The following is a 27369-nucleotide window of genomic DNA, read 5'->3' on the forward strand; positions in this document are numbered from 1 at the left end:
TTGTGGCTCCAGTCCACCTACACCTGTGATGGCTCTTGTCCCCCCCTGTGGTGGATCCTGTCTCCGCCCTGGGTGGCTTCTGTCCCAGTCCTGGAACGGCCCCTGCAGCGAGGGTGAAGTTCTTGATGGGCCTCTTCTCAAAAGGGCTCAGCTCAAAATTAATATGGAAAGGTCGGCGAGTAAGTAAGTGAAGGGATGGGTGAATGGCTGGATGAATTAGTGAAAGGGTGAATGGATGGATGAATGAAAGATTGAATAAATGGATAATGAGAGAGGATGGATGGATTGATGAGAGGGGAAGGATGGAGAGAAAATGTAAATAGCTGGATGTATGGGTGGAAGGGTAGCTGGATGATGGATGAGGGGAAAGATGGATGAGGGGAAGGATGATGGATGAGGAGAAGGATGGATGGATGGATGGAGGGGAAGGATGGATGGATGAGGGGAAGGATGGATGGATGGATGGGTGAGGGGAAGGATGGATGATGGATGAAAGGAAGGATGGATGAGGGGAAGGATGGATGGATGAGGGGAAGGATGGATGAGAGGAAGGATGGATGGATGAGGGGATGGATAGAGGGGAAGGATGGATGGGTGGGTGAAAGGATGGATGGATGGATGATGAGGGGAAGGATGGATGATGAGGGGAAGGATGGATGGATGGATGGATGATGAGGGGATGGATGGATGGTTGATGAGGGGGTAGGTGAAAGGATGGATGATGAGGGGAAGGGTGGATGGATGGATGATGAGGGAATGGATGGATGATGAGGGGGTGGGTGAAAGGATGGATGGATGATGAGGGGAAGGATGGATGGATGATGAGGGGAAGGATGGGTGGATGAAGAGTGGGTGGGTAGATGGATGGATGGATGATGAGGGAAAAGGATGGATGGATGATGAGGGAAAAGGATGGATGGGTGATGAGGGGAAGGATGGATGATGAGGGGAAGGACAGATGGATGGATGATGGGTGGGTGAAAGGATGGATGGAAGGAAGGATGGCTAAGTGAAATGGTCGATGGAGAGAGAAAGGGAGGATGGATGGATGACTAAAATAGTGGATGGGTGGAAGGATTAGTAAGTGAAAGGATGGCTGGATTGGTGAAAGGGTAAATGGCTGAATGGATGAGTGAATGGATGGATGGGATGAAGAGTGGATGGATAAGTGTACAGATGGATAGGGTGAAAGGGTGGATGGATAATGCAGATGAGTGAAAAGATGGATGAGGGGATGGATGAAGGGATGGATGAGTGAAATGATAGATGGAAGGATACATGATGGATAGGTTTGCAAACGGTTGAATATGTTTGGAAATGGTTGGGTTTACTTATATACTAATACGCAACCTCTGATGTGTCTGTAAAACGTACCTATTGTCCTGAAGTTTTGTACTGAATTTTGAGCTCGTGTCCTGAATTTTGACACTTTGTCCTGAATTTTTACACTCACCGTCCTGAATTTGCACCAATGCCAGTTGGTCACCCTATTCGCGGGCTTGGAGACGGAGCGCCGTGCAGAGATGTCTGTCCCTCAAGATAAACAGACAGGACCACTCAGCCGAGTGAGCTGAGGCGCACACGGGACGGGGTATCTGCAGAGGCGCGCTGGACCAGGGATGAAGTCAGAGGGTTGAGCTCAACTATTGCAGACCATTTCCCCCTGGGAGTGAGCCATGGAAAAAATCCTAGAGGCGAGAAATTTAACCCGGGCGTCAAGTGGCCCCATGTCATGGGTGTCAACTTCAACCAGTCCCCGCTTTTAAATCGGAGACGATTTGCAGGCTGACATTTTGCAACGAAACTACAAGTACCAACATGCAGTTCGCTACTGTTTAACAAGTGACCACTTGGCGGTTTTGACTGCTCTTTCTCTAGTGTTTAGGTCTGTCGAACGGGCATCCGGTGGGATATCAGGTCGTGTTCAAAATACACTGTATTATTTAAAGTACTTACTAATAAAAGGGGCGATCGGTATAGCCATCATTAGTGCAGCAGGTACAGTGGCACCAAGCTCTAAGGCTATTGCAAGACACAAACTGACCTGAAATGGTACGCCTCTTCTGGCGCAGGGCTTTGCAACGTGACGCATCTGGGAGATGCGTCACGTTGTAAATACCTCGCACCATGGTGCATCTTTTGCGCCGCCGCTGTGTCACAAAAGTGACGCAACGGCGGCGTAAAAACAGCGCAAGCGGCTTGTAAATCTGCCCCAAAGTGTCTACATTGTAATGAAACCAAATATACATAGCTTCATGTTGTTAAATAACTAAAAAAACTAAGATATCTGTGTTTGTTGTAGGAAAAATGGCCACATAAAATGCCGCAAAATTGCAGCTAAATTTCCATATTTGTGCCGCTAAATTTCCATTTTTGTGCCGCTAAATTTGCTAATCCATGCCGCTATATCCTGGGGGGTCTGATTGTTCAGATGTATTTGTCCTCTAATTGCTGGGTTATGCATGCCTCTTAAGGGTTTTTGCAGACAGACTGCTGAGCCATCCATCCTTCAGATATATTTGTGTTCTGATTGCTGAGTCATGCTTGCCTCTTAAGGGGTTTTGCAGACAGACTGCTGAGCCATGCATCCTTCAGATATATTTGTGCTCTGATTGCTGAATCATGCATGCCTCTTTAGTGTTTTTGCAGACAGAATGCTGAGCCATGCATCCTTCAGATATATTTGTGCTCTGATTGCTGAGTTATGCATGCCTCTTAAGGGTTTTTGCAGACAGACTGCTGAGCCATGCATCCTTTAGATATATTTGTGCTCTGATTGCTGAGTCTTGCATGCCTCTTAAGGGTTTTTGCAGACAGACTGCTGAGCCATGCATTCTTCAGTCCCTGCAAGGTACTGTATCGCGCAAGCATTATCCAGTGCTTTCACTCAACGGGTGCGATCCGGGCCAAGGGTGGCGGCGGCGCGTGTACTGATTTGACAAAGACATTCCTCCACTCACAACGGTGCTACAATCGCCTCTTAGCTTGGATGGTGCTTGCATTGCTTTTGTTGCCGTTTATCGAAGAGTGCTGCTCACAACGGGGCATGAGACTGAGCATGGTTTGTTGTGTGCTCCTGGAAGCCTTCAGTGGTTTCCAGGAGGAGAGAACAACTTAGCGCTTTGATTCTTCCTTCGAGACCTAGTGTACGCAATATTAAATATACATTAACAATAATAATAACAACTTCTGAAATGATTTTAATTACTGCAACAACAACACACAGAGAGCTCAGTTTACATATCCTCCCATTCTGAACACACAATGCTTTTTAAGTTCTTTATGGCAGCTAATAAGACTGGCATTTTTGTCACTGCCCCCATTTCTGGTCCCATTATCTTTTCTTCTTGCCCTTCTATTGAAGGGCAGGAAGAAAAGATAATGGGACCAGAAAACAAGCTATTGTTTACGACTGGCGTTCTCATGGTGTTCCTCGTTCACCCCTTCACTTTACATTTTCCTGTTCGTCTTGACGTCTCTCTAACGTAATAGGAAATGAAAAGGATTTATAGAGCGCAAACAAATGCCCAAAGGTGTTAAGGCGCTGACAGCAATTATCCCTAAAGAAGGAAAAGAAGATGGAAATAGAAATTCCATGGTCTCAAGCCCCGAAAGCATCCATGACAGAATAAAAAGTCAGGTTTTTAACCCCCTTAGCGCGCCGTAGAATCCGACGCGGTGCGGATGTTTCTATGCGCGGGCGGGGCTGTGTCGGCCAACGGACGTGAGCAGCACTACGGAGGTAGTACTCGCGACAGCTGTTGGCCGACTCACGCAACGAACGGGTTAAGGCCTTACGAAATGGGGTGTGAGCCTGAAGACAGGAGATGGAATGGTTCCATAGCTTGAATACGGCCACGGAAAAGGCTCTGGACTCCCCAACTTGCTTTTGGTATTTAGGAACAATTACAAGATTTTGACTTGAGGATTGAAGCTGTCTGGAGAGAATATATCATTGAAACATGTCTTTAATATCTCCATGCCCCATGTTATGCAGTGCCTTGTGAACGATGCATAAAGTTTGAAGGTTACAGGTTTGTCACAGGTAGCCAATTGAGCTTCAGAATCTCTGCCAAAACTGATTGAGATTTAGGAATATCAAAAATCAATCTTGCCGCCGCATTTTGGACCAGCTGCAGTTTGGCTATTACAGTCTTGTTGATAGCCAGGTGGAGCGCATTTCAGTAGTCTAACCAGGATGAGATCAGTGCTCAGGCCATTTGCTTAAGTGCCGTGAGGGAAATGTAAGGATCTCTCCTTCTTTTTCTTCCTTCCCTCGCACTTTTTCTTCCTTGGCTTTCCTTCTCTCTCGTATCTGTACTGCTGTTCCTTGTTTCCATCTTGTTACCCCACGGCGCTTCCCGCCCATTGAATACGGATCACAAGGGCTTCAGGAGGAACAATGGCTGGTGACGGCGACCTCTGTGCTCTGTCCTTCTGTATAGACTTATTTATTTAAGTGATCAGTCTTTTAAAAACAAAAACCATTAAACCAATGACATTTATAATAGTACTACTGCATATTTATATAAACACGTAAAATCATTAGTAGCATTTTTACACGGTTGGGCTACAACATACTTCCATACATCAATTATTTAAAATTTCGTTTAAAATGGAGATTTGGGAGTTCTTGTCGTTGTGACAGATTATTGCGATCTCCACGGAGTTTCAGCCAATTTCCTTTAAATACACATTTAAAAGTTTCACCCCCCTGCACTGTTCAGTGATCTCTGAGGGGCTGTTGTGGACAGATGTGATCATGTCTGTGATCCTTGAATACTAATTTAGTGGGAAGTAGCCCCTTTTGGAACATGGTCTTCTTGTCTGCTCAATGGGCTAAAAATAGCTGGTATCAGAACTTCCTGCCTGTTACCGACCCACTGGGTGTCTTAAGTTATCGCGTGGCCATCCCTAATCCCTGGCCAAGCAAGATCAGGCTGCAGATTTAGTGGGAACGGCCCCCCTAGAGCACCAGGCCAGGTTAGGCACCCATCCTCTGTGCTTCTGTAGAGACCCTAGTACTTGAATTTCTACTTCATTCCCTATTCGGTGTTATACTCTGCCATGCCAGCAGTAAATGTAAAATGTATTTTCAGCTAAATAGTTGGGCACAGGTGCTTTTAGTCGGGTATGGTGAGATGTCGGTCATATTTCAACAGGAATTTTTATCGACACACACTTTTCCCTTTCTGTTTTGAAAGTCTTTAACAATGTTGGTTGTATTACAAAATAACGTGTTTTCTCTCACTCCGCACGTGTCTCCTTTCCATTGCCTCGTTAGGCCCTCTCATGCACATTACAACTCAGCTCCATTCATGGAAAATCTACAGCTCACCCCCTCGAATCTTACTGACCAAGCAACGCTCCTGCCTGCCAGTGTCTCATTATTACTTATTTACTTCAGTGTCAATGAGGTGGGTGCTGGTTTACATGTGAGTGTCTTTTAGCCTGTGTGTTTGTTTATGTGTGCATGTTTGTGTGCGTCTATTTGAAAATCTGTTTGTGGGTGTTCGTTTGTTTCTATTTGTATTTATGTGTTTGTGTGCACCATTGTGGGTAGTTAGGTGTCTGTATGTTCATGTTTGGTGTGTGTTTGTGGGTCTGTGCATCTCTTTGTATGTGTATTTTTTTGTGGGAGCACTCTTTTCTGTCTTTATCAAGCAATCAATCAGGACACTTGTAAAGAGCACTAGATACCCATGAGGGTCTCAAGGCGCTGGTGGGGGGGATGCTGCTACTGATCAAAGAGCCAGGTCTTGAGTAGTCTTCTGAATGCCAGTAGGTCTTGGGTCTGCCGTAGGTTGGTGGGGAGGATGTTCCAGGTCTTGGCGGCGAGGTGGGAGAAGGATCTGTCTCCGGCTGTTGGTCTTCGAATGCGGGGGACAGCGGCGAGGGCGAGGTCGGCAGAGCGGAGCTTGCGGGTGGGGGTGTAGAAGCTGAGTCGTCTGTTGAGGTACGCTGGGCCGGTGTCGTGGAGGGCTATCAATGTGCTTAACCTCTTCCTTAGAAGATAGAAAACCTCTTTTAATGAGGTATTCCCTATGCCTGCCCTATACATTAAAACACACAATAAATTACATTAGCACACCCAATGTTCTATGTATTCACAGTCAATTATTAGGATAGGATTTTCAGTGTAAAAACTGTACTTGTAAATCATTATTTTTCTCACAAACACAGATTGTTTATCCTCCACATCTACTTTCAAACACAATGCGTAAACTTCAGGCGTAGCTTTCACTAGTGCAGCAGGTGCAGTGGCACCAGGGCCCACGGGACTTTAAATATTGCTGTATTTCACAGTTTAACATGGGCCAAAGAGGGAATTTCTTTCTTGGACTAGAGCCCCTGAAACACTGGCTACTGCTGTCACCTAGCCGTGCTGGAGAACGTTATTTGCGAGAGGGATGCTGTATGGAAGAGTAAAGACTCGTTGGATATTGTTCTACTCGTGAAATACACCTGTTTTAGAGTTGGAAATGATTATCAGCCCCGTCAGTGGCGGGAAGTTCCATCGGGGAGCATGGCAGTGCCTAACAGGACTGAATGTGAACACAGCTAAGTACAGGAGGCTGCTCGGTGCATTACAGGTGCCTGTATTCTAGGTCTTGTCATGATGTTTGGACAACTTAACTAGATATGGTGATCTCCTGTATGTGCTGCAAGTACATAATATTAAGGCGTTAAGAGCCCAGTTCCTTGGGGAAGTTTACTTGCGAACCATAGCGACTCGAAGGGGGAGCAGCCATAAAGACAAGCCCCAGGGCCGTCCGGAGGTCGGCCACGGTGTACCCTCTTATGCCCTCATTACACAAGTAGCCTCTTTGGTTTCTATGGGAAACATGAAATCGAGAAATACAGAGAATCTATTTACTTTAATGCTAAAAACTGCCAACTTTTCTGTGTGTACATTTGGGAGAAATTAGGAATTACCAGGTGAATTGAGGCACTATATCACAAAACGTGTAATACTCAAATATATATATATATATATATATATATATATATATATATATATATATATATATATATATATATATATATATATTACCTACTGGCAGTCTCCAAATAGCCCAACAGGTATCTCCAGTATGCGCCAGGGAGCTGCGTTGCAGACAGGTGTTCAGAGGCCACGCCCCTTTTTACACCTCTCTGCAACGCATCTCTGTAGTGCTTACTGGAGGTACCTAGTGGTCTAGTTTGACCCTAGGGATCCTTAGGATTGACGGGGACTTAATCTCTCAACGTAGAACAGTGACAGGGTGCGTTTACACGGTGGTGAAGCGAGGGGACGGGGCCTAACGTGATGTGTGCCCTGAGGAGCGTTTTAAGTTGGGGAAAAAATTCAACTTCAAACCTGAGGGACCATGGGGGCCAAGTAGTCCACCAGGTGCTTCCAGGAAGCGCTACTGCGCTGCGTTGCAGAGAGGTGGTGCATGCCGTGCCCCTTTTTACATCTCTCTGCTACGCAGCTCTGTGGCGCTTACTGGATGTACTACGAATTCCGATTTACTCACCTGTTGTCAGGAGAGACCTCAGTGCTGCATCTTTGATCCAAGTACTGATCCTCAAAGGTAATTCTAACCATACTTACCAGTAACTTGAATTTCCTTCGATAGGCTAACATTGACTGGTTTCACTTGGAAATTCTTCTAAGTGTGGAGTTTTGCAACTTTAAAATCTTCACCTAAAATCATCCGAACAACACATTCTAATTTACTCACCTGTTATCAGGAGAGAACCCAGTGCTACATCTTTTAGCCCAGCACTGACCCTGAAAAGTAATTCTAACCGTACTTACCAGTAACTTGTATTTCCTTCCATAAGAATCCATTGTCTGGTTTTCACCAGAAAAGTTTCTAATGTCTATTTTCACAAACTAAAAATATTCCTTAAAAATTACCTGCATGACGTAAACGCATTCTTTCAACTGTTTACAGGAGATGCACCAGTGCTGGATCCAGGATCCATCACCGAGTAAGAAAAAGTGACGATAGCACTACTTACCTGCTGAAGGAATTTCCTGCTATAGGATAACATTGGTGATTCTATGTGAAAATATTTGTGTCAACTTTTAAAATACAATAATATTCCTTAAAAATCACTACTGTAACTAAAACACTTTTACTCGCCCGTTTACAGGAGATGTCCAAGGACTGAATCTAGGATCCAGTCCAGTGGTTAGAAAAGTAATCCATAAATTAACTAATTGCATTTAACTAGAAATTCACATTGAGGTCAATGTTGCATTGTGTATGAAATTGTATTGCCCATTGCAACAACTGTAACTACTGTACTTAAAAGTCTATTGCCTATTTGCAAAGTATTTAAACTAAAGTAATTCATTCTAAGAAAGTATATTTTGTAATGTAATGTAAAATGTAATTATAATGCTTTAAAAAAAAATATCTAAAAATAAATTGTTTAAAAAATGTAGTAAATCAGTATAAAATAAAATATAACAATTAATACATTTAAAAATTGTCATTTACAAAACCTTCGAAATTCACTGAAAAAGCTATAGGTTTCAGGCCTGATATAGTTAGGAATTAGCATTTAAAAAACCTTAAAATTCACTGAAAAAAACATATGTTTTAGGGGTGTTATAGTTAGCTGGATATTTCACTCGTACAAAACCATTGAAATTCTTCCGATATAATTAGTTGTACTCACTATATCTTGCGCGCCCGCTATCCACTGCTGATGATGTCACATATTACATAATTGATTACATGGTCAGTGACATCACTGATGACATCTCAAATGACATCACTGATGACATCATCCACGTGACAATCAGATACACTTCATCATACACTAGTATAACCTTTCATCATACACTGTAAATTACAGAGTACCATATTTGAAACCATTGACACACCAATACAAGTTTCTAAAAACCCACTCACTGATTCCTAGATCTATATACACATTTAACCATTTACCTATAGATTCACTCATACATGCAGTCAATGATCAAACACTATCAAATATACTTATACCCTATCTCGACATTACACACCAGCACACATCCTAGACACTTATGAAGTCATCCTACTCACTTATGCAAACAATGGATCAAACTTACATTTACTCAGCTACACACTAATAAAAATACCACTTTATCTATTCGTATAGATAGTAACTCATACTTAGTTTGTTATAAAATCACTATTACAAGTATACAGTTATCCATACAGTCACGCATACAATCACTGAGTCTTATGTATACTTATTTATGAACAACAACTGACACATACACTGACTTTTTTTACTTTGTTGGACATGTACCATTGAGAGATATATTTGCTCATCACCACACCCATAAAGATATTCACTCACCCAAACAACTGTTATAACATGTAGTTTTAAATTCATATACCTACTGAATCAACTATTCACACATCTTTGGGCAGTCACACACCCCCCACTGAACCACATACACATTCACTCTCCCATACAAATACACAGTAAACTAATCAATAACTAATATAGAGTTTCAAATAGCTAGTTACCAACTGGAGAAGCAGTTTACACAACAACTGACAAAGTGATACAGATGTTCACACAGTTTAGTCACTATCAAATATATGTAGTGAGACACTTTAAATTATTCAAGTAAACAGTCAATCACACTGCTACTAAATCCTCCATCCAGATATTTATATTTATATATCCACTCATTCTTCAATGCAAATTGCTATATATATATAATACATATTTAAATAATGAAGCTAACCACATTCACGGATGATGTCATCAGTGATGTCATTTGAGATGTCATCAGTGATGTCACTGACCATGTCATGAATGATGTAATATGTGACATCATCAGCAGTGGATTGGGGGCGCACGAGATACAGTGAGTACAACTAACTATATCGGAGGAATTTCAATGCTTTTGTACGAGTGAAATGTCCAGCTAACTATAACACTCCTAAAACCTATGTTTTTTTCAGTGAATTTCTAAGGTTTTTTAAATGCTAATTCCTAACTATATCAGGCCTGAAACCTATGTTTTTTTCAGTGAATATATATATATATATATATATATATTACTCACTCCGCTTCCTGATGCACTCTGGAGTCTCACCAGCCGGCAAGCAGTACACGGACACGGACCAGTTAGGTGCTGTAGTTTTAATAGCAGAAAAAAGTCAAAGACGTTTCGGCTCAACGGAGCCTTGTTCACATGATATATATATATATATTCCTTCGATACCTCTCACCACCTTTCTTTTCCCAGCGTAAGTCACGGCACGACAGCAGATAGGTTATCTAAATTATTTTTATTTTATAAACACCATGTGCAAAAACGTGCAAGAATAGGACAGCCTACCCGTTTCGGCTACAATTAGCCTTCAACTGGACCATAGAGTCCCAGGCGTCTAGTAAATTTATAAAAAGTGCTCAGTGTTAGTACCCTTCTTTGTGTTCATTAAACACTAGACTGTTAACCTCATTTACAAACTATGGCTCAATATAATCGCCATTTTGTTTTTCTTCCATTCCTGTGAAGTACTCCTAAAGTGCTGCGTGCGAGATGATGATATCATTTCCTCATTCATGGCAGTAAGTTATTCTGTCACAACAATTATTTACAATCTATAAATAATTAATTCTACAAGGCCTTATAGAGTTGTCTCTAATAATAATAAATATGTAACATAAATTATGTATACATTTCATTGTAAAGTACTTTTTCTTGAGATGGACATAACGTGACTTACTACTCATTTTCTACATATTTACAACCCTGTTATTTACAATTATTTATAATTTCTAGTCATTATGTTGTCGTAATACATCTCATTGCGGAAACCCATTCTTTCCAAGACCATTCGGTTGTATTGAATTCTATGGTAGATATATTCTCATATACATGTCCTTAATCCTCCAATGTTTGGTTTATCTGAGATGCTGCTATATTGTGGCCCTCATGGTAAAGTACCAGGTCCCACATTCCACTTCTTATGGTTAATTCTATATACAGTTAATTCAGATTATTTCCATTAGAATCTAATATACAAGTTGTGTACCCAGAGTTTATATCCACTTTTCGGGTTTCCCATGTCTGGTCTTTTCATGAGGATATCTCCTGCACATATGCACTTGTCTACAGATTTCCAGGGAGGAAAGAAATTCTATTTATACCCTATACACAGCTATATACAAAAGGTCATTCTATTTCAGATTTTTGAGCTGAGACTGTTCGGGTTTATTTACACAGTCCTTGATATTGTGATCTTATTTACAAATGTACATACAGTTCAGCATCCAGGTTATGTCCATGTGGGTATTCTGTACCCATCCCCAAAATCATCCTAGACTCCATTTTCTGAAGTTTCAATGTACGATCGCCTCCTCTTTCTAATGGTTTTATGATTCTAATCCCAGAATATTTCAATTTACTGCAAACGTTTTGATGGAATTCATGAAAATGTTTGGCCATTGGGTAGTTTGGGTCTTTGTTTTTTATTGCACGGAGATGTTGCAGAATCCATAATTTTAATTTGTTAATGGTACTCCCTATGTAGTACTTTCCACAAGGACATGTCAACCTGTAGATCACAAATTTTGGTTCACACGTGATGTTATCCTTAATTTTCTTAGTTCTCCCATTCTGTAATTTGTATTCTGTGATGTTAGAACCCTGTTCGCAAGCTTTACACTTGGAGCATTTCCAAAAACCTGGTGTCGTCAGCCATGTTGTCTTTTTTGGTGGTTGGATTTCCAGGTGACTCTGAGTTAGGATATCGCGTAGAGATGCTGTTTTTCTATATGTTATAGTTGGAAAAGATGTTAGGTTTCATCCAGTAACAGAATCTCCCAGTTCTTCCTTATCACCTTCGTCAGCTCCTTACTTTGGTTGTTGAAATCCATGATCAAACGTGTTGTACCCTCTGTTTCTGTTGTGTTCTCATGTGTCGTCCTGGCTGCATCCGCCGCAGGGATTAAGAGGTCCGATCGTTGTTTCAGGTTCATCCTAGATTTTGCCGTTAGGATTACTTCCAAAGGATATCCTCTTTCCAGAAATCGACTACTCATCCCCTCGATTTCCAGTTTCAAGTCCTCCATCTCTGAACAATTTATTTTAGCTCTAAGCATCTGACCGTAAGGTATACTCCATTTTAGTTTCACTGGATGGCCACTGTTAGCATGAAGAATCCTATTACAGGATTTCTGTTTCCGATGCATATTAGTACACAGTCTCTTGTTTTTAATGAAGACCTCCACATCTAGAAAAATTATACTGTTCTCTGATATAGATGATGTGAAATGGAGGTTGTATTCATTTTCTTCCAGAGAGTCGATGAAATTATGTAAGTCTTCGCGACTTCCGTCCCATATGACGAATAAAACGACACCATGTTTTTATTTTCGAGTGATTTTTGTTTTCTTCCTCCACGACTTTGATTTCCCAGAGCGCCATCATTAAGTTTGCATAAGTTAGGGCGAAAGATGTCCCCATCGCCTTGCCTTGTTTTTGTAAATACAGGCTACCAAGTAAGGGGAAAATATTATGTTCAAGACAGTAGGTCAACATGTCGATTAGCATGGCTGAGTGTTCAAGGTGACTGATCGATCTTTTTTCCAGAAATTTCTTGATGGCTCTTATTCCGTCTTCATGACGTATCGGGGTGTAGAGTGATGTTACATCTATTGTGGTCATCAAGTATCCCGGGTTCCACTCAATTTTAGATATTTTGTTTAGAAAGTCCATGGTATCTCTCAGATACGAAGGGAGCATTGTTACGTAATTCACGAGGAAGATGTCAATGAATCTTGAGGCTGTTTCCAAAAGCGATCCTATGGAACTCATTATCGGTCTAGCAGGTGGTCTCTCAATTGATTTATGAACTTTCGGCAGAAAGTAGATAGTAGCTATGATCGGATTGTCTGTTTTCAAGTAGCAATATTCATCAAAATCAATTAGGACTCTTTCTTGCCACCCCAGCAAGTGTGTATGGTATTCATTCGTCCATTCTTCCGTCGGGTTGTTGGCCGATAGCTCATAATGATCTTGATTCTCCAACTGTCGCACTTGCCTCATTTATATAATCGGTAACATGTTGGACCACAATGTTTCCTCCTTTATCTGAGGATTTGATTATTATTGTAGGATAGTTTTTGAGTTCTTGCCTGATATTCTTTTGGCGAGAGGCTCCACGTTTTTTATAGTTGTTATTATTCCAATCCATGTTCTTATTAGCGATGGATCTGCTTGACATCTTGGTAACTTCTTCTAACATTATTTCATGGAATAGGTCAATTTTATTCCCGGGTGGCATCTGTGGACAGAACCTGGACTGTTTTCTTAGTCCACTTTCACCTCCTATGTTTGTTGTCAGTCCAATAGTGTTACAGAAGTCAATATCTGATGTGAACGAATCTTGACTTGTCTCTATGCTTGATGATTCATCCTCTCTCATAGATGTTAATGCTCTGAGTGCTGGTAGATCTTTTTGGGCAATTAAGGATGGATTTGTTTCTTCTGATTGACAGGCATTAGGTTGAGGTTTCTTCTCCGCAAAGTATTTTTTAAGTTTAATTTTCCTACAAAACTTGTAGAGATCAATCCGTACATTGGGGATATCCATATCCTTGTTGGGGCAGTAGGAAAGTCCTCGATTCCATCGTTTGATTTGAACATCCGTTAGTTGTTTGTCGGATATGTTCAGGACCAAATTTTTATCTTGATTTATTCCGCTTTTTTTAAGGATTATTTTTGCTTTTGTTTTCTTCTCTTTGGTTTTGGTTGTCCTCTCCCCCGCGTGTTGATTCTGCCTCTTCCTCTTTGTCGCGATATCATTTGCGCCAATTGTATCTCCCCGCGAAAATCCATTGAAGTTGTTACTGTGTCCTCATCAGCTGAGCTGATTTCTGAAATGTCTATTGTATCGGTATTTACTGTTCCAGCGCACTTGTCCATCACAACTCTACTTCTTAGAGTGTCGTACTTGCGGGCAAACGTGTATATCCATTTGGTCCCTCGTGAATTTGTTTGCTTTTCGTTTCTCTACCTCCGTCTCATGTTTGTTCAATTTTTTCTCCATATTTTCAATTAATTCCTTGTTTTCTTCAGATACCGGGATTTTCGCTAACTCTTGTTCCAGTGATTGGATTATGGTCGTAATTTTCTCCAATTTCCTCTCAGCATGTATGATTAATGTCCTCATGAGTTTAAATGAACACTCATTGGTGTCCTGTTGCCATAATTTTATCAAATCCGGGTCTACATCGTTCAATGTGGGCATGATGAGTATCCGTAGCACTCTAGGGACTCTTTTAGCTCTATATATTTTTCCAATGTCGTTTTTTTCTCACCATTTGTTAATTTCCAAGATCCCGTTTTGTTGTAATTCTCTTAGGACATTTACTATTGTTCTGTTATCTTTTTCTTTTCCTTTTCCTCCTGCTGTTCCTCTTGTATTTTTGCTAGTTGAGGGAGTTGTTTCATCGTCATTGAGTAGTTCACTCGCCCTTAGTTGGCGATTCCTGGTTTTATCTGCCATCTTTGTAAATGAGGTTATAATTTTCACAGTTTCTTGTCTGTAATTGCTTTGGTGTTTTATTTGTTTTATTTCAGGATTCGGTCGTCTGCTCCCAGATTAGTTCAGAATCCCATTGACCTGCTGCTCCTCTTACTCCCCACGTTCGAGGAATCACGATATACCATACTGTTTCTTTAATGCTCAATCCCTCTCATTTAGCTTCTTCCGGGTTTCTTGCAGAGACAGTTTTTGCCTGTAATTTAGGAGTCGAGAACGCAATGTGTTGTCTCGTATCATTCGTCTTTTGGAAAGCGTCTTATTTTCTTTGCCCCTTTCGCGATGACACAATGCTCGGCTACTCTTCCTGGCGGTTTGTGATCGAGTAGGCAGCCGCGGGCCCCCGCTCCTCATACGCCACTTCCCCCGCGCTACTGAGTTGCACAGACACCACCCACCACCCGCCTCGCTCACTCACCGCTGGGTCTTTGCCGCTCAGACTCCAGGCATCCGTTTTCTCTAGTTTGTTCGGATGCGTTTAAACATGGCAGATGATAGAGGCGTCGATCATCTTGTTCCGATTCTTCAAATGACTGGAATTGTTCCCAGATCGCCTCTCCTCCTTCGTGAGTGCCTGTGATGTCCGTCCCAGTCCACGCACCATAGATTCCTTTGATACCTCTCGCCACTTTTCTTTTCCCAGCAGAAGTCACGGCACGACAGCAGGTAGGTTATCTAAATTATTTTATTTTTAAAGCCATAGAGTCCCAGGGGTCTAGTAAATTCATAAAAAGTGATCAGTGGTAGTACCTTTCTTTGTGTTCATTAAACACTAGACATTTACATTACATTTACAAACTATGGCTCAAAACAATCGCCATTTTGTTTTTCTTCCATTCCTTTGAAGTACTCTTAAAGTGCTGCGTGCGAGATGATGATATCATTTCCTCATTCATGGTAGTAAGTTATTCTGTCACAACAATTATTTACAATCTATAAATAATGCATTCTACAAGGCCTTATAGAGTTGTCTCTAATAATAATAAGTCATAAATTATGTATATATACACACACATCCATCCATTGCAGAACCCAACATTGGAAGAACCACACGGAGACCTTCGTGGCGCTTTAAGTATTTATTCACAGCATGCCAGCAGAGCGTTGTTCAAGAAGGCAGTGTCAAACTAGGCCAGACGCGTTTCAGGAGGTGAACTCCCTTCCTCAGTGGCTTTTGACAGACAAGGGGAAGCATAAGCAGCGCAGACCGTTCCTTAAACTTCATACCTGCCCCCAATGGGCGTGGCCACACGGCATTCTGGTCGATGCAGTCCACGCTAATGTCATCCTCAGTATATATATATGAGAGAGAGAGACAGAGAGAGAGAGAGAGAGATAGAGAGATATTTTCACTGAAAAAAACATAGTTTACAGAGCCGTTATAGGTAGGAAATAGCATCAAAAACCTTAGAAATACACAGAAAAAAACAAAGGTTACAGAGACGTTTACTTAGGTTTAGATTTTACATACTCAAAACCGTAGAAACTGAGCAGTTAGAGTTACCTGGGCTAACTATAACTTACACTCCACACAATGCACAGCTTATAAAGCGGGCAGAGAAGCACATGAAAAAATTGTTCCTGCCCGTAGAGCACAGTATTTTAAGCTGCTCCCTACGGGTAGGAACAATACTGGGTCCCGCTGGCGTCATGGGGACTTTGGGCGCCCTCAACATTGATCATGTGGGTGCCCTGTATAGGCTCAAGGGCACCCACCCTTTACTGGCAGGGCCATTTTTGTAAATCCTTCATTATGCATGGTCAAGGCATATGCATGGTAAAGGTGTTACGTGGTAAAGGCATACGTGTTTAAGGCATTGCATGGTAAAGGCATACGTGTTAAAGGCATTTGTTGGTATCTATGACATTATAATTAGTCTAATCCTGCACTATCTCTTGACTTGAAAGTAAACCCTGGGCCTTGAAAAACTGAACACAGACAGCTCAAAAAAAGTGTAAAAGCAGATGTAGTGGGAATGTCATGTCACATTGTCATCACATGCCATTTTCCCAGTGCATTGTACCATTTCCCCAGTTTTCCCCGGATAAATGGTGCTATGAACCGTATAGCACTACTCGCCACCACGTTTAGAGGGTGATCCATTTCTCTTCCTACCCTGGAAAGAGAGTTGCTCCAGCATTTTGTTGAAGTGAAACTGTAACTGTTTCCAGTGTCAGAAAAAGTCAGATTGGGGTCTGTGAATGCTCACTTGCTCACAAACTGACAAGGTGAATCATGCATGCACTACAGTTACTAGTGTGTGATTCTACACATGCAAAACATGTACACTTGGCAGCTATCATCTGACTAGTTTTGTTTTCAAACATTGTTGAAAGATCTGAGGACACAGACAAGCCCACTGACACCAAGAGAGAAACAGTAATAACAGTTATTCACAGGCCCTGGCAAAACCCCTAGGCCTGCTCAACATGAGACCAATCTCCCTCCCAAACATTCTTGCTAAACTATTCATAGGCATTCTGGCACACAACATAGTCCGTTCATAATAGCCTTATGACTGCAAGCCACAGGAGTGGTGAGTTAATATTGTGCTGTTAATAGAATTGATAATTTCCAACACTGAGAAGATACTGGGTGTAGGAAGGTGGATATCTGACTATATGGTTACCCCAACTTTTTGCCTTGCGTTTTGCTGGTTTTTGACTTAGTTGGCCTGGGATCCTGCTATTCAGGGCTCCAGGCTCTCTGCTCTCCCTATAAAATGGACTCCATGTACTTTAGGTACATACCAGATTGGGGATTGGGTCACCTCTGTGAGCCCCTGTGTAGTGTACCATAGGTACCCAGGGCATAGGTGCATCCAAGGCCTACCATGGGCTGAAGCATGTATTATGCCACCCCTGGCTGGCCATCCAAACTGACACCACAGGTTGATCACTCAGCTTGACTAAGGAGGTGTAATCACCCCTTACTTAGATATAGTATACCTATATCTACCTTTATATATAGACACATATAAACCTATAAGTCACTCCCATGGTAGGCCTCGACAATCCTCAAGGCAGAGTGCTTAGTTTTATGTGAGAGGGTGCCCTAGCATGAGCTGAGCCCCTCTGCAGCTTTCAGAACCATGTCCTTATAGCTGTTCTATGATATAGCCATACCATATATTCTTAAGTGCATTATAATCCTCGCGTTAAATGCTAACTTTGGTGTGGCTTTATCAAAACATGTGGTGTAAGGTGTCAAACACTTTGGAATAATACCCCCTCCCACCAATTCCGGCGGCGGGGGTAGCATTCCACCCTTCTAGAGGGAAAAGACATGTATGTTACTGCTTTACCCGGTTAGAGTTAAACAGAGCTTCAGCATCACAAAATGGATGCTGCTGCCACAGACACGAGTCTGACCTCCTGATGCTGGATGAAACTCCAGCAAGGGAGGCCTGGACAATGAGTTTCCTGTCGAGGGAGGTGCTTGGACCTCCCCAGACAGCCTGTAGTGTATTGGGGCAGTGTGGGTTAAATGGAACAATGCTTTTCCAGACACTGCCTGGGGCACACAAGATGCTCCATGCATAGCCCGGTTCAAACCAGTTGCTGGGGCACTCCAGCCCCGCTCTGGCGCGATACTGGACAAAGGGTAAGGGGTGTAACCACCCCCTTCCCAGGTGCACCCATAGGAGGGACCTAGTAGGTAATCCAGCCCATTTTCTTAGTATAAAGATAGGTGCTGTGTCCCCAGGACTTTCGATTATCCTGGAACAAAACTCTGAAATGAAACTCTTGGACCTTCGACATTCTATACCGACTAGAAGACTGAAGACATCTCCCTTGTGGTCAAGGAGTGACCGCCCTGTGTAAACAGGGACCCCTGTCTTTAGTAACAAGCAAGGTAAAGGCGGCAGTTGGCATTTGAGCTGATCTAGTGTGAACAGGAAAGCATTGTGGAAAAAGATGTCCGGAGTTACCTTTGTCATATATACTTCCTGAAGAGTTACCTTTGTTATACAGTTCATAAAGAGTTACCTTTGTTATACACTTCCTGAAGAGTTACCTTTGTTATACACTTCCTGAAGAGCTACCTAAGGTAGATACTTCCTGAAACTGAAATAAACGGCAGCGCTTCCTGATTCCTCTCTTTTTCCACAATCTGTTCTGTTTAAATGAAATCTTATCCATGTGTATCTATCCAAAACTGTACCTGTAGCACATGAGTGCTCTGTAGCTGCCCTTTGCTTAGTAATTTCCTCTGAACAATGGTAAATCGCTGCCTTTTCAGAAGTAAATAAGATGTGACATGTTCAACCACAGTTTTAATGAAATATCCATGTATGGTGAAATGTTCCTTACTAAATTTCAAATATGGTAGAGAAGAGATGTTTTATCCAGCTGGTTAAATATTGTGTATTCACATTGTATTACATTTGCATTTAGTAATATTACATTTCTTTACATCCAACAGAAAATAAGCCTTAAATGCACGGATTGATGATGAATAATGAAGATAACACATCAAACCTGCAAAAATTATCAAAAATAAGGACCTCCAAAAACATCAGTGCAATCAGAGGCAGAGGACAGATCCAGGAAGAAGCAGTCAAAGGCAATTCAATGAGTGTCTGAGTCTGAGATCTGCACCTCGACACCCCAAGACGAAGAAATGACCTCAACAAAACCAAGGCAACAAAACTGACAAACCACCTGCTGTATAAACAAGCGTCCAACACCAGATTTGATCATGAGGCCGGTATGAGAGTTGGAGGAAGGTCTCGTGTCTATTTGGGATCCATAGCTTGGAACAAACTCCCTCTTCAGCTTTGAGCTGTTAGCAACATGATCATGTTTAAAAAAAGGTTGAAAACTTGGCTTTTTGCCCATGTTTGAAACAACCTGATTAACTTTCTTTTCTGACCTGTGCTTTGCCCCGGGACACTCTTTGGAGTAGCTGTACACATTACGAGCCGCTTCACCATCATGATATGGCTAGAGCAGTGCTTCACTATCTAAACTGGTAACAAACCACCATTCAGTGCTCTCAGTGTAGTGTTAACTCTTTCTAGCCAAACACCAGGGAAAAGCACAACGAAGTGGAGCCAAACAACTGAAGGCTAAAGGAATGCGGAGTTCTGCTCTCTGAAGTACAGAGTATTGTCCCATTTGCACCTACTGGAAGGAAGATTAAGCTTTACCCGCATGCAGGCGAAGCCATTATCCAATCTAAAGATGCAATCACTCTCAAGGAAGCCTTACTGATATTATGAATGTGGCAGGTATTTAGTGAATCTTGTATTTTATTGTTAAATCGGAAATCAAGCGTCCAAATTATCACACACATACAGGGAATGTGAAAATAACGCAAGTGGTTTATTAACTATGCTGACCCTTCAGGAAACACGGTTAGGAGAAAAATCTGGCAATTGCACTGAATATGTCAAGTACTTTAGCCAGTTAGAAACCATAAAAGAGAATCAGCGAATACAAACAGGGAAAAAAACATACCATTGCACTGAATGTGTGAAGAGCTTCAGTCTGTTAACAGACCTCCGAAGACATCAAAGAACACACACTGGGGAAAAACCATACCATTGCAATGAATGTGTGAAGAGCTTCAGTCTGTTATCAAACCTCCACAGACATCAGAGAATACACACAGGGGAAAAACAATACCATTGCAAGGAATGTGTGCAGAGCTTCAGTCGGTTATCACTCCTCCAAAGACATCATCGAACACACACAGGGGAAAAACCATACCATTGCACTGAATGTGTGAAGAGCTTCAGTCGGTTAGCAGTCCTCCAAAGACATCAGCAAACACACACGGGGGAAAAACCATACCATTGCAGTGAATGTGTGAAGAGTTTCAGTCACATTTCAAACCTCCACAGACATCAGAAAATACACACAGGGGAAAAACCATACCATTGCAAGGAATGTGTAAAGAGCTTCTGCCTGTTACAAGAACTCCAAACACATCAGCGAACCCACACAGGGGAAAAACCATACCAGTGCAGTGAATGTGTGAAGAGCTTCAGTCGGTTATCACATCTCCAAACACATCAGCGAACACACACAGGGGAAAAACCATACCATTGCACTGAATGTGTGAAGAGCTTCAGTCGGTTAACAAACCTCCAAAACCATCAGCGAACACACACGGGGGAAAAACCATACCATTGCAATGAATGTGTGAAGAGCTTCAGTCAGTTATCAGACCTCCAAAGGCATCAGAGAATACACACAGGGGAAAAACAATACCATTGCAAGGAATGTGTGCAGAGCTTCAGTCGGTTATCACACCTCCAAACACATCAGCGAACACACACAGGGGAAAAACCATACCATTGCAGTGAATGTGTGAAGAGTTTCAGTCACATTTCAAACCTCCACAGACATCAGAAAATACACACAGGGGAAAAACCATACCATTGCAAGGAATGCGTAAAGAGCTTCTGCCGGTTACAAGAACTCCAAACACATCAGCAAACCCACACAGGGGAAAAACCATACCATTGCAAGGAATGTGTAAAGAGCTTCAGTCAAATTCCACAGCTCCACGCACATCAGAGAATACACACAGGGGAAAAACCATACCAGTGCAGTGAATGTGTAAAGAGCTTCAGTCGAATTTCACAGCTCCACGCACATCAGAGAATACACACAGGGGAAAAACCATACCAGTGCAGTGAATGTGTAAAGAGCTTCAGTCAGTTAACAAGCCTCCGGGGACATCAGCGAATACACACAGGGGAAAAACCATACCAGTGCAGTGAATGTGTAAAGAGCTTCAGTCAGTTAACAAGCCTCCGGAGACATCAGCGAATACACACTGGGGAAAAACCCTACCATTGCAGTGAATGTGGCAGTAGTTTTACTTACTCTTTAGCATTAAGAAATCATCAGCGAGCTCACAAAGGGGAAACAAATCTTTTAAATGCCATGAATGCTTGAAAAGCTGTAGTACATTATCACTCCTAAGCAGGCATCAGCGAACACACACAGAAGAAAAGCCTTCAAGTGCAATGAATGTTTGAAGCAATGTAGTCAATTATCAAGCCTATGTAGACATCAGCTTACACACACTCTGTAAATACCGTACAACTGTAGAGAGTGTAGAAGTACCTTTAGGAAATCTTCCGCATTAAGGATTCATCAGTTAATGCACACAGAGAAAAATCCTTTCAGGTGCAGTGAATGTGTGAATATCTTCTGTCAGTTATTAAACCTACGGATACATCAACTAACACACACAGAGTAAAAATGGGCATTGCCATGAATGTCAGAAGTGATTTTGTCAATTACGAACACACCTGGGGTAAACCTTACAATTGCACTAAAAGTGTGACAAGCTTTTGATCCTACATAGCCTCAGCGAACACACACCTTCATTTAACTCACATAGAAATAATCCTAGAGATGCAGTGAATTCAAAAAGAACTTAAGAACATTAACCATAATATTGACTCATCTGAGGACATAGACAGGAGCAGAACAGTGCAGTTATTGTGACATGAAGGAATTATAGGAACAAATATATAATTATGTGGGATATTTAAATACCAGATGAATGAAGACTCGACTAGAATAAATGAAGAAAACGAAAGATTTGTAGAATAATAAAAGTGTCTGTTCCCAGTGATTGTTCACTTCAGTACACATAGAAAAAATGTGATATAACAGGAAATCCACTGGGAGACTAGCACAATGTGGAATAAAAGAAAAGAAACACTGGTGGTTTTTATTTGCCGATGAAGAGTTACAAAGAAAAACATCCTAGTGTTCCTGTTCATGCTACCTATAAAAGTGTAGGGATGAATACGATTCTGCCTGCACACATTGCTATATTAGCATAAATGAGTTAGTTGCGAAAAAGCCATTTTGCTGCTTTTGCACATGACACTACGTCTCTGTTTTTATAAAGACAAACTGCTTGCTTTTCCTTCACATGAGAATGGTCTGTTTTTCATATCTCTAAACTCACACTGCGACCTCAAGTCTGCACAAAGTGTTCAAGGTTAAAATAACAATGTATGCTGTTGATGCAGGTTGATCGGCCCACGCTCTAGACACAACACAAACACAGCTGCTCATTTCTGAAACTCAGGTGCTTTTAATATTGCACTGCATGCATGAGTCTAGAACTTGGGAAAAACCTTTCAATCAACAAAGAGCTGTGCTGATCTGGGATGTGATTCACTTCACCTGACTTTGGAGGTATGGGGTTCCCGGTTTTAACCTAGAGATCTTCTATTATTATAATACCTAGCTCCTAGCAAGGGGAGGGTGGTACCCAAGGCGCTATAGACCTGGTTCCACTATCATTATAATATGATTTCTCCCTTTGTATTTTATGGAATTGTAACAATGTTGATTGTATTGATTTTATGCATCTTTTTACTTATGTTAATAAAGATACTGCATCTTAGAGCACGTAGTTGAAATAAACATTTTAAACTATACAGTGTCTCTGATTGCTCACGTTGTGGACATTTATGAGAATAAAAACAAAAGAGTGTTCTTGATTTCCACCAATCCTGAGAGGTCCCAAAGTCACTTGTTCATTGGTAGCTTTGCTGTAGTACGGAGAACGAATGAGACACTGATGCTAGTTGGATCGGGGTTCTGGGCACTGAGGTGGATTTTTGGTACACCACAATACACTGAGGTCCTGGTTTCCTGCGCATAGTTCTGTGCATGAGCAGAATTCCTGCAACATGGCGCCCAAAGTCTTGATTAGTGCTCGTATCTGTCCACAATACCCTCAACACCTTTTCCGGTTAACAGGCGTGACGATTAACCTACCTAGGCAAATGTGTTATAGGTTAATTCAAGCATGAGATTTATGAAAAGGTTCACATTTTGAATTACTACCCTTTGTTGTACTGCAATTTATATAAATTGTTTTTCTTCTCTATGTCCTCATGGGTGATATTGACATAGCTCAGCATAGTTGGGCAGCGCTCCGGCATCATCTGACGCAGTTTGGAGTACCAGAGGATGGTATGTCTGTTATCTTTGTGGTGAGTGCTGATTCGGCGTTCCCCTTTGAGCGTTTCTACTCTTGGGTCACTTTTCCTGCAATAAATGCGGATGAGGATACGTTTCATACATACACTCACACTGTGATTCCTGTGAACTGTACTCCATATAGGACACAAGAGATTCCAATTTCGGCATGGCAGCATCGTGTTTGGTTGTATGGCACCCTCCCCCACACCGTAACTCCAGTTCGGTTAGGCCCCTTGTCAATTCCTGGGGCCACTTGGCCAGTCTTAGCCGGTTTCACACCATATCCACATTATCTCAATGCCCCGATCGATGACTTGTGTCAACTTTATACCTCTTTTGTTGGGGTACATAGGGCTTTAGTTCAATATGTTTCTTGCAGCGGAACAAGTTGGACCGGCCGGGATGTAGATTGGTCCAGTCATGGTTAATTCGGTTAATTCGGTAATGGGCAAGCACCCTCAAACTAAGTACGATATGCCTTATTGGCTTGCTGAGAAATTTGACCAATTGGAAGCAGTGTTTCCTAATACCACTCCTGTGGAAAAACACAGGATTCTCACAATTAGTTCGCAGAAAGACTTATTGCCAGAGGTAACAGATTGTGAGATTTGTGTAAAGTATTTGGAGCAGATTATGCAAAGTGTTTCTGCACGCCGTCTATGATTGTCTTGCCCACTGTGATCAAGCATCGGATGAGCACAGTGCGGAGGCGGCTGTTGAGTTGAGAATGAGGCTCGTTGGAGTGTTTGACGTAGTTGCTGATCTCATCTTTTGTAATGTTAAGGGAGATGCGGTTAACTTTCAGGTGTCGAATGCTTTGCGCCTTGTCCAAGACGTCCACAAACCCCAAACGTTACCATGAATTATTGCGGAGGCTTATAAGACCATTGGCCGCAATAGTTTGGGTGTTAAACCTTTTGCTAAAACGGCAACTCAACCGCAGACTCCGATAGCAAAGTCTACTAAAGACGACCATCCAAATTTTCCAAAACAGAATTGGAAGAATAAAAATCAGGGGAAGCAGCAATAAAAAACAGGTTCGCGTCTGGCGTCGCCAATGCCAGCATCTACTGAGCGCACTTATGATTTGTGCGACCACGCAAGAATTAGGTCTCCTGATAGATTTCAGGTTCCTGAGCAACGTTCTCCTCGTTCTTCACAGGAAACATCGTGCGCTAGCTGGTGGAGGAGAACACGGCACGGGTTGGGGTGCCCCACAAGGAGGTGAGCAGCACCGCCCCTCTGATGGTAAAGGCAAGCAGGAAGACTTGCCACGTTAACGCCCTCATTTTCAGAGAAAGAAAGTTGCTGCGTTAACCGTAAGGTATGCCACGGATAGTGAGAACACAGCGTCGGATCCTGACATGGGCATTAACGCTGCTCAACAGCGCAGCGGAGGTTACAATAGTGCGGCAAGCACTGCGTCCATATCTGAAGGCGACAGCAACTGACACTTTTATCGCAATGGAAACTGCTGACAGTAGGGTGTCTCCCCCTGACAGACTATATGATATAGTTCTTTTAATAGAAGGTGATATCCAACGTGTAATAAAAGGTATTTTTTGGGAACATCTGACCTCTACATATGACATTCTGTTAGCTGAGTCAGACTGGCCCCCGCTTTTCATTTTGGCCGCTCTAAGAGGGGAAGAGGTCACCCTCTCCAGTTTTCCGCACACCGTGCCCAAGGATCAGTCCGCAGAACTTTGCAGAAGAGTGTGCTCTGGTGCTTGCGCCTGCGTTGTACCATACTCAAGTCGGGTGGGATAAACTTTCCCCCAGACACGAGATTCCATTGCGGTTTATGCCACAGCCACCACCCTGCTATCTCATGCGGCGATTCGCTAAAACCCCCATTGCAGAATTCCTTGAACTATTAGAATATCAAGGTGTGATTGAGATATGTGTGTCACCCATGAATAATCCTCATTTCACTGGTACCAAACCTGATGGGTCGTACTGCCTGGTTTTGGATTATCTTTGTGAAAGAAAGGAGTTAGGTCCATGTAGGGTATGGGGTAGAGTGGATCGTAATAAACTAGAAAACACAAGAATACGTCTACACCCAATTAATTTCCAAAAACTTATTTCAAATCATAGGAGAAACACAAACGTATTGAGTTTGACCCGGTATTTTTATTTATACCTGTCTATTTTGAAAAAAAAATGCATTCTTCTTTTGAAAGTTTCGCAAAAAAGGAGAAAACTGTGCATTCAATACATTAAAATTCCAACATCTAACTATTTACAAACAAAATATTTACAATTCATTTACACAATTATCATACATTCCACAAAAAATTCACTATACAAACACAAACAATTGAAATTTTCAATAAAGTTAATCTGTATTCATAAAAAATGAAGAGACAAAGTCAAAAGGAAGGAGCACGTCCTAAAATAAGGATGACTTTTACAACCAGCCAGAGCTAGTTCAAACGCTTAGTGATATTGATTGCTCCCTCAGATGTGCTGGCGCGTTTCTAGTCCGAGGAAACCAGTTCCCAGACAGTCATCAGGGGTTTGTCACTTTTCTGTGTAAAATGCAGAAAAACAATAAAGTTTTAATTATCTAGCTTGAAGCTTCTATTCTTTCTGGTATTGCACTAAACGATCTAAAATATGTACCTGTTGGTCTCTGATGTTTTACTCATTCCGACTCCAAATGTCGCTTTATTTACAAATTGCATCAAAACACGTATTAGGAACGGCCCCTTCAGTTGCTAGAAACTACGTGTCCCATAACCCCCAGCCTAATAAAAAATAAAAAAAGAGTTTGAAGTGCAGATGTTTCCAAGATGGCCACCGGTCAAGCGCAATAGAGAGAGGACCCGTCCTGCTCACGCATTGACAAAGGTACGTTATATAGCAAACTGGTGGCAACAAACGATGCTGGTGTTGGGTACACAAGATTATGGGTCCAATATTGTTACAATTTCTTTTATCAGAACCTGCTTTTGAAAACAGAAGCACAGGCGATCCACTTGCCACTATTAAGACTCTGACCCTGGAACAGAGGTAGGAATGAGTAAGATTGTATCTTCTTCCTCCTCCCTGCTTCGTGTACATAAATGAGTGGAGAAACTCAGACTTTTTCCTTCTATCACAGGCAGTCAACATAAAATGTCCTGTTTCACAGCTTGAGCCACTTCCTTGAATACAAAGATTCATAAAAAAAGTTTTCCCTGAGCCTGACGATACCGTGAGAGGCCAGGACATCAGAGACCAACAGGTACATATTTTAGATCGTTTAGTGCAATACCAGGAAGAATAGAGGCTTCAATCTAGATAATTAAAACGTTATTGTTTTTCTGCATTTTACACAGAAAAGTGACAAAGCCCTGATGACAGTCTGGGAACTGGTTTCCTCGGACTAGAAACGCGTCGGCACATCTGAGGGAGCAATCGATATCACTAAGCATTTGAACTAGCTATGGCTGGTTGTAAAAGTCATCCTTATTTTGGGACGTGCTCCTTCCTTTTGACTTTGTCTCTTCATTCTTTATGAATTCAGATTAACTTTTTTGAAAATTTCAATTGTTTGTGTTTGTATAGTGATTTTTTTGTGGAATGTATGATAATTGTGTATATGAATTGTAAATATTTTGTTTGTAAATAGTTAGATGTTGGAATTTAAATGTATTGAATGTACAGTTTTTTCCTTTTTTGCGAAACTTTCAAAAGAAGAATGATTTTTTTTTTTAAATAGACAGGTATAAATAAATATACCGGGTCAAACTCAATAAGTTTGTGTTTCTCCTATGATCTAAAATAAGTTTTTGGAAATTAATTGGGTGTAGACATATTCTTGTGTTTTCTGGTTTTGGATTATCGACATTTAAAT

General features: G+C 41.7%; 1 protein-coding gene across 3 annotated transcripts in view; it reads left to right on the top strand.

The window, feature by feature from the left end:
* The window catches only part of LOC144823964 (uncharacterized), a 152169-nt gene extending 129196 nt beyond the window's left edge, over positions 1–22973 (top strand). For all 3 annotated transcript variants that reach the window (XM_078682969.1, XM_078683136.1, XM_078683051.1), the window contains one exon: positions 18982–22973. In XM_078682969.1, coding sequence (XP_078539095.1) covers positions 19893–21467 — 1575 coding nt within the window. In that variant the 5' untranslated portion in view covers positions 18982–19892 and the 3' untranslated portion in view covers positions 21468–22973. The remainder of the gene's footprint in view (positions 1–18981) is intronic.
* Positions 22974–27369: the final 4396 nt, after the last annotated feature.

Source organism: Lissotriton helveticus, chromosome 1_1, assembly GCF_964261635.1.
Source record: "Lissotriton helveticus chromosome 1_1, aLisHel1.1, whole genome shotgun sequence".
NCBI classification, from domain to species: Eukaryota; Metazoa; Chordata; class Amphibia; order Caudata; family Salamandridae; genus Lissotriton; species Lissotriton helveticus.